This window comes from Silurus meridionalis, chromosome 17 (assembly GCF_014805685.1).
Source record: "Silurus meridionalis isolate SWU-2019-XX chromosome 17, ASM1480568v1, whole genome shotgun sequence".
Lineage (NCBI taxonomy): Eukaryota > Metazoa > Chordata > Actinopteri > Siluriformes > Siluridae > Silurus > Silurus meridionalis.
In genome coordinates, this window is record NC_060900.1 from 17,079,574 (window position 1) to 17,097,738 (window position 18,165).

Genomic DNA, 18,165 nt, shown 5'->3' on the forward strand with positions numbered 1-18,165 from the left:
AATACTCTGTGTTATGAAAAACAAGATGTGTGAATTATACTAATGATAATACTGCACTTTAACATGTGTTCATAGTTCTGTGTATTTCATGCAACTTTATGTATCAGGAACAGTGAGTACTGGCAACAGAAAGAATGTGCCACAGAAAAATTGCTTATCAGAAATGTCAATAAGCTTAATCTCTTCTTAAATAAGAAGTGTGTATGTTGCTCATTTATTTAGTTGTTTAACTTCTTTTTGACTCTGTACAGTAACATGAGTTTTAGAAAAACACTATGTAACTGACATTGCAACAAATACATGAAAAACTAATCCTTCACAGACCACAGATGTTCTATTTGTGTTTTAACATATAAATGCATTTTGTGCATCAGATGCCATTGGTGATTAGATTTTGCATGCCCATGTGATTTGCAGGCAGGCTCTGTAGCATGGGATTTCTCATGACTGCAGTCATGTGATTTCTGTATAATAGAAATCATTGTGTGGTTGCTATTACAAAGCATGTGTTTCAAAGCTTCAGGGAACTTACCTAGTCTTATCTGGAAACTGAAGCTGTGAAGATCCAAGTATCCTCTAAGCATTTCGTAAATGATAAAAGCTATCATGAGTTAGTCAGTGATTATCTAAAACGATAATCCAAAGACAATCTATAACTGATCAGTTCAACAGAAAAAAAACAAAAAGCAGTTACAAAAGCAGCCTGCTACAGTGCATCCATTTTGTTATGTTACAGCCGTATTCTATAATGGAATAGATTCAATATTTTCCTCAAAATTCTACAAACAATACCCCATAATAACAACATGAAAGAAGTGTGTTTGAAATCACCTTTGGCACCAATTACAGCCTCAAGTCTTTTTGAGTATGATGCTACAAGCTTGGCACACATACATTTGGGCAATTTCTCTTATTCTTCTTTGCAGAACATCTAAAGCTCCATCAGGGTGGATGACAAACGTTGGTGCACAGCCATTTTCAGATCACTCCAGAGATGTTCAATCGTGTTCAAGTCTGTGCTCTGGCTGGGACAATCACAGAGTTGTCCCATAGCCACTCCTTTGTTATCTTGGCTGTGTGCTTTGAGTCGATTTTCTTTCGGAAGATGAACCATGGCCCCAGTCTGAGGTCCAGAGCGCTCTGAAACAGGTTTTTATCAAGGATGTCTCTGTAGATTGCTGCATTCATCTTTTCCTCGATCCTGACCAGTCTCCCAGTTCCAGCCAGTGAAAAACATACCCACAACATGACGCTGCCACCACCATGCTTCACTGTAGGGATGGTATTGGCCAGGTGATGATCAGTGTCTGGTTTTCTTCCAGACATGATGCTTGATTAAGTGCTGCAGAGATGGTTGTGCTTCTGGGAGGTTCTCCTCTCTCCACAGAGAAACGCTGGAGCTCTTTCAGAGTGACCATCAGGTTCTTAGTCACCTCCCTGACTAAGACTCTTCTCCCCTGATCGCACAGTTTGGCCTGGTGGCCTCTGTTAACATGCACTTTTAACAGAGGGACCTTATATAGACAGGTGTGTGCCTTTCCAAATCATGTAAAATCAAATGAATTTACCGCAGGTGGACTCCAATCAAGTTGTAGAAACATCTCAAGAATGATCAGTGGAAACAGAATGCAGCTGAGCACAATTTTCAGTGTCATGACAAGACAAGGCTGTGAATACTTATGTGAATTTTTTCATTTATTTTTTTAAATAAAAAACTTATTTTATGTTGTCATTATAGGGTATTGTTTGTACAATTTTAAGAAAAATGTTGATTTTAATCCATTTTGTAACAAAATGTGGAAAAAGTGAAGTACTGTGAATACTTTCCGGATGCACTGTAATTAAATAGACAAGTGTTGGAGAAACCAGAGTTTACAGTATATAAGAGCACTCGGAATTTGATTTGTAACTATGACCACCAGACTAGACCTGATAGATCTAATGGTCAACAGAAGTGTTTCAGGCTTTGAATAAGACAAACCAGGGCTCTGAGCTTCAGATGAGGATTTCACAAATAAAAGTAGTTTATCTACACAGCAAGGACATCAAGAATTGTTGTCATATTGTATGAAAAATAATGTGTCTTACTAGTGACATGCTATGGTGTTTGTGAAGATTAGGCTTATATGTCATATGAAGAAGAGTAAACCAAGCAAAGATCATTTAAGATAAATTGTATCACTAGACACACCATGTATAAAGATGTTACATACCTCTGTGTCAGTCTGACTGCACCGGTCTTCATCCAAATAGATTTACACAAGCAAAAAAAACATTGTGTCCAGTGCAAAATACAAAACATATTCATAATCTTGACACACACAAGGTTTCAGTCAACCAGAACCTATACATATAGGGCAGCTAAATATACAATATATGGACAAAATTGGGATTGGGATCAATATTGGGATCGGACTTTTCCAGCCATATGTTGTTCTTCAACAAACTGTTACCACAAAATTAAAAGCACACAATTGTATAGGATGTCTTTGGATGTGGTAGAATTAAATTTTCCCTTCGCTTGAAGTAGAAAACCCAAACCTGTTCTTGCATGACAATGCCCCTGTGGACAAAGCTCCATGAAAGATCTCTATGGAGATATGGTTAAAATGGGTTGGAGTGGAAACTCTTAAGTGGCCTGCTTAAGAGTGCTGACATCAATACTACTGAACACCTTTTGCAATGAATTGGAATGCTGACTGCACCCCAGGGCCCTCACCCTTCATCAGTACCTGACTGTACTAATTCCTTTAGTTGCTGAATGAGCACATCTCCACAATGAGGAATGGGTTGTTGAAAATACATATAGAAGTCTTCTGGTCAGGTGTCAACAATCTATTATACACTTTTACTGTGCAGTAAACAAGCTATAAATCCCATGGCATATATTGCATCTTGTTATTTTATTAGGGCACTACAACATTCAAAAATAAATGCTGAAGCAAGAACATCCAAATAAATCCATATATGGCTTTGAAAGAACCTATTGATTGGTTTTAGAAATGTGCCTTGCTTCAGGTATTTCCTTCTGAAACAGGTAGTAACACCGGGGTGTAATCGAAAGGTTTCAACAAACAATAGCATTCAGGTTTTGCATCTCACATGTTGAACTATGTCTCAAGTTTAATATAAAGTAACTTAGTGACAAAGTAATGCTGCTTGGAATTAGAGCTTGTTTTCATAGACCTCCAAATAACTCACATTGACCTGACCTGGTTGTGGCCTGCAGCAGTTTTTCCTTTTGTCAGTGGCAGTAGCAGTAGACTTTCCCTGTTTCTTTCTTTCTCTCTCTCTCTCTCTCTCTCTCACACACACACACACACACACACACACACACACACACACACACACACACAAAGTGGTATAGCATACAGGAAATTGCAAGACCAAAACAACACAAAAACCCATGTTCCATGCTAATTATCAGCTACTGTAAAGTCCTCTGTTGCTAACTGCTTTCAGACAAAAGTAGCTTGTGGCTATCCGATCACCAGATCAGGTAGCCATAATATTGCCCCATCTTTATCATGCATGCACCAAAAATGTGTAAGTCTGTACACCACCACAATGAATTTGAGATGAAGCAATCAAACTTCAATTAAAGTGTAGACTTTCATCTTTAATTAAGTAAGTTTAACAAAAACACAACAACAATCCTTTATGGAATTACAGCCATTTGATAAATAGTCATTCTATTTTCAAAGACTTACATGTAATTGATTACATGATTATAAATGTTAAGAAAATGCTAATATTTAAATGCAAATCTTTTGTAATCTATAACTGCTGGAGAACTGGAGCCATTTATTCAACCAAGTGCTGAGGTCTGTGCTTTGGAGTCTGAAAAAAATAAATTTATTTGATAATAGTTTTTTCTTCCAGAAAATGTACTATTAACAGTTAATATACTTTTATAAAACAGAATATAATGTAGCTAATGCATGCTCAAAATAACCAGGAGCAGTTAAGTGATAGCTAGCTATTGTATATAGCTAAAGAACATAGAATAGAATAGAATAGAATAGAATAGAATAGAATAGAATAGAATAGAATAGAATAGAATAGAATTTACAAAAAAATAAAATAAAAAATGCATGTGTTCGGTCAAACAATAGTCCTCTGTATTACTTGTCAGTTATCTCTTTTGTTACTATGCTTCAGATGTGGCAAAAGTACACACTCAATCCTTCACTCAAGTTAAATTAAAGAAGTATGGACATGTACAATTTTGTTACCTAATGAATATGCCCAGGCTGAACAACCACCATTTAGAACAAAAGTAGAACAAACCTGATAATTATCAGGTGATCAGGAATGTCACATTTATCAGTCATGTTTACATCACTGACTCTCTCTCTTATCCACGTTGATTTTTGTCTTGCTTGTTGTTAGCTTTATAGGCTAGCCATTGGTCTGTGGTGCATGATAACCGGGAAATTATACACCAGTGGTCGATTGAAAAAACATTGGTTGATGGGCTGGAAACAGCACGCAATTACAGTCAACCCCCGATAATTCGCAGTTTGGAACTTGCGGTTTGGAAAATCCATGGGTTCTCATTTGGAACATAACTAACAGCAAGTTGTGTATTATCTTAATATTCGCAGGAATCTGCAGTGGGACCGAATGTTCAGGAATGTTAGGAATAACATTTTAAACTCTGTTTTTACTAACAAATTTTATTAAACAACTTTAAAACACATTATTGTATTAAACTGACATAATGTCTAGATTAATTCACTAAGGAACAATAGGGGCTGCGTTGGTGCGTCCTAAATTTATGGATTTTCGGAACTTGTGAGGGTCATAGAACGTAAACCCCATGAGTTCCGGGGGACCACTGTAAAACTAAAGTGATGAGCCTGTTTTGAAAATTTAAGAATAAGGAACTACTGATATATGTGTAACAAATCTAATAAGTGAAAATAAAAATCCAAAAATAAATAGTGAAGTAAAGTACTCATACCATAAAACTCTATTAAAGTACATTAATTAAGTATTTGTACTACGTTACTTCCCATCTCTGCTTTGCTCTTCAAAAAATGAATACATAATATCACTAATGTGGTCAAGACGTCACCAAAAAATTGCGTTTAAACAACAATGATAGAATGATAACCACAATATTACACATTATTAAAACTATGCACTCTGCATCCATTTTTAATAAGATCACCCATCTGCAACCATGCCAGTTCTTTTGCATCACCTTTAGCAACAAAAATTTGAAGTTCTGTAAAACTTAATCAGTCTTTCACATCATCGTGGGAAATTTTGGCTCACTCTTCTTCAACAATTCACTGAGGTTTGCCAGCCTTTTTTACAGCTCTTCTAAGGGCCTGCTACAGCGTTTCATTTGGGTTGAGGTCTTGAGGCCATTGCAACACCTTGATTCTGTTCTTTTTCAGTCATTTTGTACACTAGGGATCATTGTCCTGTTGTATGACCCAGTTTAGGTCAAGCTTAAGCTATCACACAGATGGCCTCAGATTGACTCTAAAATACTTTGGTATGCAGAGGATTTCAGGGTTGACTCAATGATTGCAAGCTGCCCAGGTCCTGTGGCTGCAAAAACAAGCTCAAATCATCACCCCTTCACCACTGTGCTTGACATTTGTTATGGGGAATTTGTGGTGAAATACTGTTTTGCTTTTGCAAAATGCACTGTCCATTATGGCAAAACATCCTCACAGCCTCCTTATGGCAAAACATCTTTAGCCATGCTTCCATGTTCCTTATAGAGAGAAGAGGTTTTCTCCTGGCAATCCTTCCAAACAAACCATATTTGTCATTAACGAACATTTTACATGCTAACAGAGGCCTGTAGAGTCTGAGATGTAAATCCTTGTTGTTGTTTTTTTTACATTTTCTCTGAGCATTCTTTGGGTCATTCACTCCTGGCAAGATTGTCAACAGTGTTATATGTTTTTCACTTGTGAATAATGTTCCAACTGTAGAATGATGATCTTTAAATTGTGTGGAAATGGCCGTATAACCATTTCCAGATTAACGGGCAGCCAGAATCGCTTCATTAAAATCATTGCTGATGTCTTTCCTTATTGGCATTATGTTAACACACACCCAAATAATGCAGATCAGCAAAGTGCTAAAACCTGGGCTTTTATAGAGGTGGTCACACTTTCTTATGATCAATAAATCAGGGGCTTTTGATTATTAGCACCTGTCTGTTACTTAGGCTTACTGCTTACACCTTTACTTAGTTTTTCACACATGGCTTTTAAGATAAGATAACCCTAGATTATTTTAGTCAAAATAAATAATGACAGTGTAATAAGTAATGTGTTGTTCATCTGAACTTATTTTTAAGACCTGGTCAGGACCAGATCATTTTTTATGATGTCCTGATACGTAAAATACAAAGAGGGTGTACATTATTTGTATTATGACTGTGTCTAATAATTGATTTCTGGAATAGGATGATGCATTAATGGGACAACAAAAGAATACATATTTAATCGTGGTGAACAAAAATAAAACATTCGAACAGAGAAAAAAACATTCTTGTTACATCAAGCATGAGGTGGGACCCAGTACATTCGCAACATAAAACGGATGTAGAAGTATATTTTTATCACACATACATTAATGCGTGTTCATTATAATACATTTATACGGATTGCATGTTATTGAACATTTTATAAAATTCAGCAACGCAGTTTATAGAGCACATTGTAATTGTATATTTGGGCACCATTAATGAGTTTTCACAATCTAGCTTTATAGAGGCTTCACTTTTTCTGGCTCTGTAGTCCAACCCTAGATTATGACGCCACGAATCACGTGACCGAAAAAAAAAAGGAAGGAAAGAAAGAAAGAAAGAAAGAAAGAAAGAAAGAAAGAAAGAAAGAAGTGAAAACTTTGTGTGCATCCGTTCCATGAGCAGTATGGAGGTATTGTATTTCTTTCATTTACTCAGTTAAATAAACTAACAGTGTGAAAATGTTTGTAGGGTAAGTAGCTTTAGAAAGTCGGTGTGTGTGTGTGTGTGTGTGTGTGTGTGTGGTGGGGGGGGATGCGCACTCTCGAACACGCATGCGTTAGAGAGGGAGTAATCTTTTCCTTGGTTATCAAGTTGAGTGAATTGATTCTTGTGCATTTCTTTTTCAGAAAATAATGTCAGCTTTCTGGTTAGATATCAGACCTTTAAAAGAGCCACTGGGTTTTATACGAGTCCTGGAATGGGTAAGTGCACATTTTTCTCCAAGATTTTCTCCAAGATTAAGTAAAAAAGGGTCAGTTTCTGATCTTCCACGTTCTTCAAATCAACTATGTACAGTAGTCTGATGTTTCTCTTTTGTTATGGAGCTCATAATTTGTCTGAGTGGAAACTATTTTTATAACCAGTTGGAAAAACATGCTTTTATTTATATATATATATATGGTGCCTTATACAAAGAGAATACATAACAGAGTATTATTGTGTTACAAATGCATTGCACTTTAAAAAGCACAGTTATAATGAAGACTGATCCAGTAAAGTTTATGAATACATTGTACTGGGCCCTGGATTATGACTGTTTACAGCAAAACATGAATTGCACATAAATAACTTTTCTAGTATTTGTTATATACGTCCAACTAGGCTGTGAGCATAGGGTGAAGCTGAGCACTGTTTTTTTCTTTTTGGGTTGTGGTGTGTATTCATCTCTTACTTTTGGCCCGTATTTTAGTTTCCTTTCACTGTACGGAAACTATGTGCATTGCTCTCCCTATCTGTGGTGTGTATCGAACACACCCAGTGTATGAAGATTCTCTTGATATACACAGCCAAAATCTAAGCAAAAAAAAAAACGAGTTACAAATGACAACTCTATCGTGAAAGTTCCCTTTTTTGTTTTTAGTTTTTACACTTACTTGAAAATGCTTTCACTTTTATCTAGGTGCAAGTGTTTTCTTCATATGAAAGTAGATGGGGGAATTTCCTGTCGTTTGATTATTCACCGAGCTGATGGTATAATCAAATATTCTTCCTTGCATAAACTGTCTTGAAAGAATCTGATCTTTGAGTGAATACGATGTCCATGGATGCCCATTTTGACCTTTTGAAGGACATAACTATACAAAACCCAAGCTGGCAGTATGTTATATTGAACAAAGAAACTGTTAAGACTTTGTTTCACTTCCTAAAGTAATCTCTTTAATAATGACAAATTTAGAAGAACCCCAAAGTGCAACTTCCATTCTTGTTTCTACCTGCTAAGTGTTGAGAACTAGGACAGTCATTTGACTACATTTAACCAAATGATTCTTCTTTTATTTTATAACCCTCTCCTGCTCTTTTGTGCACTCTGTCTGCAGGTGTTTGCCATATTTGCATTTGCTTCAACTGTTGGGTATACTGGTAACACAAGATTCAATGTCCAATGTCAGGGGGCTGGTTCTATCCATGAGATCAACGTGTCTTTCGAATACCCTTTTAGGTAAATACTATTTACTAAGCAAGATGTACTGATTAGCAAATCTATAAACCCATATTTGATTCACAATGGAACATAGCAATCATATCAACTGAAGAAATGTACCTCAGATTATGTTTTTATTTTTATGTAATGTTACTTGTCACATGCATAACAGCACAATGAAATTTTTTCTTTGCGTACAGCAGCTCTGGAGCACAGTGTCTTAAGGGCCTTGCTTAAGGGCCCAGCAGAAGTAGCTTGGCAATGGTTCCCTGGTGGTCTAGTGGTTAGGATGCGGCGCTTTAACAGCTGCGGCCCGGGTTGGATCCCCAGTCAGAAAACTGACCCCAGCCATTAGGGTTAGTGCCGGTCCCAAGCCCGGATAAATGGGGAGGGTTGCGTTAGGAAGGGCATCCAGCGTAAAAACGTGCCAAATCGAACATGCGGATCATGAATACGGATGATCCGCTGTGGCGACCCCTAATGGGAGAAGCCGAAAGAAAGTTTTAGTAGCAGCTTGGCAATATTAGGGCTTGAACCCCAACCTTCTAATTAGTAACCCAGAGCTCAAACCACTGAGCTACCAGTTCCACTTTTGATGCACATTTTTTAAAAACGTCTCCAAATATTTAGGAGAGGGGCAACAAAAGGCAGGTAAAGCAAGTGTTACTAAAATAAACCAGCTGAAGGATTTCAAATAATAACCTTAATTAGCACCAGGTATATTAAGACTGGGTATAAAGAGAGTAATGATGTGCAGGGCTTCTACATTCTGCAAATCACCACAAGATTCCAAGAATGTGGAGAAATGTTTGTGCACAAGTGACAAGGGCAAAAATCAGTACTGGATGCCTGTGATCTTTGGTCCCTTAGGCTGTACTGCATGATAGCAGGCATGATTCTGTAGGAGAAGTCACTGCAAGAAATCATCCAGAAATCACTGTCTGTAAACACAGTTCGTCAAATCATCTACAAATGTGTGTACATGATCCAGAAATGCTGCCGTCTCTGATCCAAAACTTATTTCAAATGGACTGAGGGGAAATGTCTTGTCGTCAGACAAATTGAAATTTGAAATTCTTTATAGGAGACCATGGATGCTGCAACCTCTGGACAAAAAAGGAGTTTTTGTCCAGATTGCCTATATACCATCAATACTGAAAGGTATATGCAGGTATTTGATTAACGTGCTTTTATGCAGAACATGTCTTCTCTAGGGAAGGCCTTGCATATTTCAGCAAGAAAATGCTACACTGCATACTGCACCTATTACAACAGATGGCTTCTTTGTAAAATAGTCTTTCACCAACTTAAAACATTTGGTACATAAAGAAATGAAAAATATTACAAAGAAGACCCATCAGATAGATTTCACTATCGGACACAAATAATACAACATTCCTCTTTCAAAACTCCATCAACTGGTTTCCTCAGTTCCAAGATGTACATTTTATTTTCAAAGATATTGGGTCACCTGACATTTCCTGCTATATGTGGTTCTCTTCAAAACTGTTACCACAAAGCTGGAGGCACTCAATTGTATAGGACGTCTTTAGATGTTCCAGCATGGCAATGCGCCTGTGCACAAAGTGAGCACCTTGAAGATATGGTTTACATGCTTTGGAGAGGAAGATCTTGAGTGGCCTGCTATAGATTTTTGATCTCATCTCTACTGAACATCTTCTGGATGAATTGGAACGCTGACTGCACCCCAGGCCTCCTCACCTACATCAGTACCTGCCTTTCGTAAAAACCTGGTGGCTGATGAACACAAATATCCATTAGCACACTCCAAAATCTATTGGAACATCTTCCCAGAATAGTGAAGGGAATTATAAGAGCAAATTGGGACTAAAAGTGGAATGTAATACCGTACTTATGACCAGGTGACGCAATACTTGATGCAAGTTTTAACCATCAAATTCGAAATGATCATGTATTTTTTTTTTAAATAGTAATTTTTCTCAGTTTAAACATTTGATGTGTTCGGTTGTGAATAAAATATGGGTTAATGAGATTTGTAAATCACTGTTTTCTGTTTTTATTTACATTTCACACAGCATTACCATATGTTTTGGAATTGTGGTTGTATAATATGAGTAAAATATTTTTTGAATTATTGTATTTTATTACATTTTGTATTGCACACTAACAAACTACCAGATATTACTGGATATATTTATTTGGCCTTAACATTATTTTGAAAAATACCAACCTTACTTTTTCTTGTCTCACACAGCCTTAATCAACATAAGTTTGATGTGCCGACCTGCAACAAAACAGACACAAAACCACAATTTCTGAGTGGAGACTTTTCATCTTCAGCTGAGTTCTTTGTTGCAGTTGGAGTCCTGGCCTTCTTGTACTGTTCCAGCATACTTATGGTGTATGTTGGCTACCAGAATGTATATCGTGAATCAAACCGTGGCCCTGTTATTGTGAGTCTGCTTAAGTGAATTAAGTATTAAATTTAGAGTTATATCATAATGCAACGGCGCTTTAAAATGACGTAATATTGCTTTTGGGTAACATGAATAGTTTCCAAAGTGCTTTGTATATGTGGGTTTGTTTGCTTTGTGATTGCAGTATTACCTTGCAGGTGAATGTACAACTTTAATATTTCGAACTTTAGGCTTAATTCCTCTTCAAAAATAATCAACAAGCAATGACAACGTGGCTGTGAAAAGGGAAAAATATACAGAACACACATTAGTTGGAACTCTCTGGTCAAGTGACCTGATGAAGTTACATGTGATTTAGACATGCAAGAGAGTTGAATTCTTCTCACTTATGTGTAAATGAAGAAGAAGAAGGGTGTGTTTTGTAGACAGTAGGGGTGAAATAGCCTAGAGGTCTTCGAGAACTAGCTATACAAACACCATCTACTTTAATAAGAGCACCTGTACTCTTGCAAATTCTTGCAATTATCCAATCAGCCAAGCATGTGCCACAAACTCAATGTATATTATACTGCAGATATGAGTAAGTTAGTATTTGTTCAGTTAATATTATTGTAAAAAATCTGAAATTGGGGGGATATGGTCTCACTGACATATAGCATGGTCGCTTTTGCAAGATGGGCTTGTTGGATTATTAGACTAAATACATTTGCTGGCATTTTCATACACAACATTCTCTAAATATTACACAGAATAGTGCAAAAAATAATCAAGTTTCTGCAATTGTGTGTGGGATATGTGAAAGGCCACTGGAGAATAGTCAGATTGGTTCAAGCTAATAGGAACGTTACTGTAACTTACTCAACTATACCTTGAACCTGATGGTTCAGGCTTGTGTTCAGCCACCAGGGTATTACGAAAGGTAGGTACTGATGTAGTTGAGGAGACCTGGGTTGCAGTCAGCATTTCAATTAATTCCAAAGGTGTTCAGTAGGGATGAGATCAGAGCTCTATAGCAGGCCACTCAAGATCTTCCTCTCCAAAGCATGTTAACCATATCTTCAAGGTGTTCACTTTTTGCACAGGGGCATTGCCATGCTGGAACAGGTTTGGGTTTCCAAGTTCAAGCGAATGCAAAATTCTATAGAATTGAGTGCCTCCAGCTTTGTGGTAACGGTTTGGCAGAAAAAAACATATTGCAGGAAAGATCAGGTGGCCCATTACTTTTGGCAATATAGTGTACATGAGTATATGGTTTGCATGGGTTGGAGTAAAAGTGGATCTTGAGTGGCCTGCTATAGACCTCGGACCTCAACCCTACTGAACACCTTTGAAATAAATTGAAACGCTGACTCCAACCCAAGCCTCCTCACCTTAAATCAGTACCCAACTTTACTTATGCACTTGTGGCTAAAGATGGTAGATGATAATTGTAAAATTCAAGCAAAGTATATGTTTACAGCAGTAAATTATATTAGCATCCATTAATCAACTGTCCTTTCCTCACACATTACAATTCTGGCATTCTCTTGTCGATTTCTCCTTTTTAACATCAGGAGAATTAGTCTATTTCTAACCACACTGGCCACTCAGATTCTTTTTCAGTCCATGGCCATTTTAAAAACCGGGGTACTGCAGCTTGGTTTTGGCAGGTCCGACCTATGTAATGGGATCCAGTTTCTAAGCTCTTCCACCTTACCCAATTGCTATGCTTCCTTCACTGGCTTCCTTTAGCTGCCCTGTATAAGAAAACCAAGAACAAACAAGCACCCACCTAACTTAATGCACTTGCCTCACATCGCACCACACATCCTCTGATACTTTAGCTCTGCTTGAATTGTTCTTGTACCATCTCTCAGGGTATAAGGGGGGCGTTTATCAAAACTCTTTTCTGTTTTAGCAGCCAGATCCAAATGCACTTCTTTAAATAAAAAATAAAAAAAACATTTTCAGCATTTCAAACTATATTCCCTCCCAACAGAGTTTTTACAATGATGATATACCTAGTCTCCAACCTAATGAACCAGTGTCAGGATGTATTTATTAATTGAAACTTCAAAGCACTTTTGTACTGTAAGTCGCTGTGTATAAAGGTGTCTGCCAAATGCTATAAATGTAAATGAATAACCACTTAACCCCTACTTTTATTTCACAGGATCTGCTAATAACTGGAATCTTTACATTCCTTTGGCTTGTTGCTTCTTCTGCCTGGGGAAAAGGCTTGGATGGTGTGAAACGGGCGACAGATCCAACAGTTCTAATACAAATACCCGATGCCTGCAAGGCCCGTGGAAACAATTGCACACAGGGTGCCGTTCCTACTTTCGGCCCCCTCAATTCTTCAGTGGTAAGACTGCTTTGAGGACTGATACAATTACGTTTAGCTGTTTTTAATTCTGTATTTGTGGAACCTGCTAAGTACTAACAGCTAAGTACACTACTTCCCAAGCTTGAGACACCATTTTAAAATCCTCCAGGACCACTGAAATATTAGTTCCAATAAATAATGCTATTATAGAGTTCAAGTTTATTTCTATAGCACTTTTCACAGTGGACATTGTCTCAAAGCAGCTTTACAGAACTTAAGAATTAAAGGGAATGATGTGTGTTTATCCCTGATGAGTAGCCTGGGGTGACTGTGGCAAGGAAAAACTCTTTAATCTTTGAGTTGGGACACAACTGGAGCTGGCGCAACCTCAGGATGCCTCAGGATGGGTAAAGAAAGAGAAGCATTGAAGGAATTAGCGTAGCTGCTGTTCATAATATTAACAAGCACAAGTTGATAATATTATCATCCAATCTTTTAATTCTTTAACACACTTAGTTAACTTAAACTAATTGAGATGTTTCGTTTGGTTTTGATGAGATATACAGCCGGGTATGATCAGCATATTAGTGGAAGCCAATCCCATGTCTTCAAATATTTTCCCGAGGAAGCATGTATATTTTGAAATGCAAGGGTTTCTAGAACCAAACCTTGTGGCACCCCATCATTTACTTGAATTAACCTGGATAGTTTGCCATTTAAATCTAAAATGGTAACGATCAGACAGGTAGGATTTAAACCAATTTAATGCCTGTCCCTGAAGGCTGATGTAATTCTGTAAGCGATCTAGGAGAAGATCATGATCTATAGTGTCGAATGCAGCACTAAGATCTAGTACAACTAACAGAGAGATGTAGCTTTTTTTCTGAAGCTCAAAACAGGTCATTTGTGATTTTAACTAGCGCAGATTCTGTGCTCAGATTTTGTTTTCTTGAAAGAAGGAGCATAACTGGGCAGACACAATCTTTTCTAAAATCTTGGACTAAACGGAAGGTCTGTAATTTGATAGTTAATTTGGAGCCAAATTAGGTTTCCTAATCAGGGGCTTAATAACTGCCAACTTGAGGGGTTTAGGGACGTGACCTAAAGATAACGAGGAGTTAATAATATTGAGAAGAGGCTCACCAGCTGTAAATAACGCTTCTTTCAGTAGTTGGAATAGGATCTAACAGACATGTTGTTGGTTTGGCTTTGATGATAAGATCATACAGCTCTTCTTGTCCTATACTTGTAAGGTATTGTAATTGTAATTGTGGAGCTTTCGGTGAGATTGCCATCACGAGATGCTGTAAGAGGTTGGACCTCCACAATTGTGTTTCAGATATTTAAAATTTGATCAGTGAAGAAATTCAAAGTCCTCACTAGTAAACTGCGATGGAATACTCTTTTCAGATATTCGATTTGTTGCTAACTTAGCTAAAAAGGAAACTAGGATTATTTTGGTTGTTTTAGATGAGTTTGCTCGGCCCTAGCAGCGTTTAGCGCTTGTCTGTAGCTGAGAATACTCTCTTTATATGCAAATTTTCTCTCTAGATTACAGGATGCTTTCATGAGGGCATGAGTATGACAATTATACCATGGTGCAAGTGTTTTTTTTATACAACATACAACATATCATAGTTAGTTCATCGAGGTATTACAATTTTTAATAATGAGGAAATGCCATCTGACAGCTAAATATATGTACCGTATTTTCCGGACTATAAGCCGCTACTTTTTTTCCATGCTTGGAACCCCGCGGCTTAAACAACGAAGCGGCTAATTTATGGATTTTTCCTGGGTTTTTACCGGTTTCACAAACTTCAAGCCAAAAAACTGAACCCCATAACATTAAACCAATGAAATTGCGGAACGGGTTCAGGTGAACCAATGAAGCTCTTTATATTAAATCAGATGCGCTCCCACTGAATCGGGCCGCACCACATCATAAATATGGATGAGGTTCCTCTGACGTTTGACCTGCCGCTCACTCGGACTGTCTACAGGAAATGCGAATCATTCGTCACGCTGAAAACAACCGGGCATGAAAAAAAACGCACTTCACCAGTGTTCTGAGCTGCACGGCATCGGGAGAAAAGCTTCACCGATGGTGATTTTTAAAAGCACGACAATGCCAAAAGAAAAACTCCCGAAATAAATAGTTGTGAAAGGAAGGAGGAAGACAGTGAACAATTACTTTCTTGGTAGGCTACTGTTTAGATACAAGCCGTGTAACAGACACTGTCTTTCGTTAAAGCCTGTGTAAAGTTCATTAGTTTCAGTGTAGACCAGTGTTCATTTTGACCACTTTGGCTATTCTGAGAAGTAGTTGAGACAGATGGAATTAGCAGCTTGAAACAGCTCTCTATCTCAGGTGTCCACTGTGGTTTCTTTCACAACTTGTTTTCATATTAAATTGAAACAGTGTTGAGGTAGACAGGTTAATGTAGCGGCACAGTTCTTCGACTAGGTAGATAAGGCATGATACTCTATAAGACCCATGAGACAGTTACTCTAGATTGTGTTACTGGTTGAATTTTTTTGTAAATCTGTTCTTTTTAGGTGCTCTTAAATATGTTTAAATGTGATTTAGCTGGTAAAAAAGCAACAAAAAAAAATGTTCACCCTTATTTTTTACAGATTGCTGGGTTTCTTAATCTCATTTTATGGGCAGGAAACTGCTGGTTCATCTTTAAGGAGACACACTTCCATAAACAGGCTTCTCCTTCAGCCACTCAGCCAGACGCAACAAGGCAACCTTGACAAAAGAGTAAGAGCAACGGCTGTCCCAACAGATAGCCGTTACACTTTACAGACAGTTGTGGTTCAGAGACTCAACTTCCTGTGTAACATCGCAGATCACAGGAAGCATGTTTTTTTGTCTACAGTGTCTTTTAATTTAGTTCATACACTCAGTCTAAACTGCTCCATTACCATATATCTGAATAAAATTACTGTCTCAAGAAATCAAGCTGTGAGAAAATGTATCTGTATAGTCATGTATATGACTCATAAATGTGATCTGATTCGTAAATGCGTCAAGGAGAAAGACGTTACACACACACACACACACACACACACACACACACACACAGACTTCATGTGGAGCACTTTGCTTAAAGAAACAAGGTCATGGATGCAAATGCATATGAATTGTAATATCTAGTTACTTCAGCCTAGTGCTTTCTATCATTGCTGAACAAATTTTGTATAGTTTTCTTTTTTCACAAACTTTGATTTATGATTTAGTTCACAAGAAAAAAAAAGAACTGGCAAAAATTTTCAAATTTTCCAGTGACATGATGTATGAACCATAAAATTGACTTAAGTATCTTTTACAGAAACTGTGCATAAGAGTATTAGTTAAAGAATTTTTGTTTTCTTTTGCTACAAAGGTGTGTCAGTGCGTTAATAATACTCTGTAATGCAGCACAAATTACATTTATCCATCATCTCAATGTCTAGTGCAATGCTAGCAAATACGATTAACTTAAAATGACGTGTTTAAGTACATTTTTCTTTATTTTATGTGAAATCCAGATGTGCTCATAACAAATAAAATTCTATTATTTCATTTTGTGCTATATTTGGAATAGGAGGAAGCATATTTTGTTTTGTTTAAGCACTGATGAATCAAATGAAAATGTTGTGGTTAAGCAAAGCAAAATTATTTAAATAGTTTTACAATAAAAATGTACTTACATTTATTGCATGATTGTGGGAGCTGCATGATATGCCATGTTTTAATTAAAGGAAAATTCCACCATGAAGCACATTAAATATCTTGTTATGTGCTTACTGTTATGTGCTTTGTGATGCTGGTGGTCATTTGTTGATTTATGCTGTATCTTTGAATTCCTGTGCCGGGTGATTGTTTTTATGCTGTAGTAAATACGTCACTGACAGAAAATCTAGCCTTTATGGTTACTGTTTTACATCCAAGTATCTCTTGTACTTGGAACAATAAATGCTTTTAATAAATAAATGAAGTCAAGTCTTGTTATTTTTTGGATAACTTTAACAGCATGTGCCCTGGATCCAGTTCCAGCTTTTTCCATTAAAAAGGTATTTGTCTGTAGCACAGTTGTATGTATAGTAAACAGCTCATTAGAATGAGATTGCATTCCAGTCCCATTTAAATGGCTGTAACAAGCCTACTACTCAAAAACTACATCTTGTACTGTTAATTAAAAAACTGTTAATTACAATCCAATTTGCAGTCTGCACCAGTCCGGCTCAGTGTCTTTCTCCAAAATAACAGTAAATGGATTTACACATGATACCAAAAGTGAACAAACTAATCACTTTTTTGTAATGCAAAGATCAACTAAACAAAAATAAATAAAAAATAGGCAAGTCAGCATAGTTAATCACCTGACTTCAGCTGCAATCATCTATCAGTTTTGCACTTGTGAATCCTGAATAGCAGAAGGACACATTCAGGTTCTTAGTTCTGAACCACTGGGTAGCTTTAGCAGCACGTTCAGGGTCAGTGTTCTGCTGGAAATACTCCACTATCCAACTGCACTTGTAGACAAGAACAGGTTTTCTTGTAGATTTACCCAATATTTGGCTCCATCTCTCTGACCCCATCTCTCTGGACAGTTCCCTACTGCCTTACAGAAAAAAGTATCCTCACATCATGATGTTACTAGAACCATTCACTGCTGGGTTGGTGTCCTGAAGGTAATGAGTTGTGTTTCTGCCAAGTGTACAATTTCTTATAGAAAGAAAAGGCAAAGTTCAATTTTGCAATCATCAGATGAGAAAAATTCCCAGCCACAACTTGTCAATTTATTTACTAATGACTCATATAAATACACACACGTGTATTTATATATATATATATATATATATATATATATATATATATATATATATATATAGATATATAGATATATATAGATAGATAGATAGATAGATAGATAGATAGATAGATAGATAGATAGATAGATAGATAGATAGATAGATAGAACTATAATATATGTAATTTATGTAACTTATGTAATTTTGATGCATAATATTCAAGTGTCCACAAGGA

The 18,165-nt window shown here is 36.9% G+C and overlaps 1 protein-coding gene across 1 annotated transcript; it reads left to right on the forward strand.

Moving 5' to 3' along the window:
* Window positions 1-6,813: 6,813 nt before the first annotated feature.
* On the forward strand, window positions 6,814-17,115 carry sypl2b (synaptophysin-like 2b). The gene is made up of 6 exons (XM_046872394.1): window positions 6,814-6,911; window positions 7,129-7,203; window positions 8,320-8,441; window positions 10,660-10,858; window positions 12,975-13,166; window positions 15,765-17,115. The coding sequence occupies exons 1-6, from the start codon at window positions 6,897-6,899 to the stop codon at window positions 15,885-15,887; spliced, it is 726 nt and encodes a 241-aa protein (XP_046728350.1). The 5' UTR covers window positions 6,814-6,896; the 3' UTR covers window positions 15,888-17,115.
* Window positions 17,116-18,165: the final 1,050 nt, after the last annotated feature.

Excerpts from the sequence above, each read along its gene's own strand:
- sypl2b (XM_046872394.1), top strand. Across the intron at positions 8,442-10,659 it reads TCTTTCGAATACCCTTTTAG|CCTTAATCAACATAAGTTTG; the intron begins GTAAATACTATT and ends TGTCTCACACAG. Across the intron at positions 10,859-12,974 it reads CAAACCGTGGCCCTGTTATT|GATCTGCTAATAACTGGAAT; the intron begins GTGAGTCTGCTT and ends TTTATTTCACAG.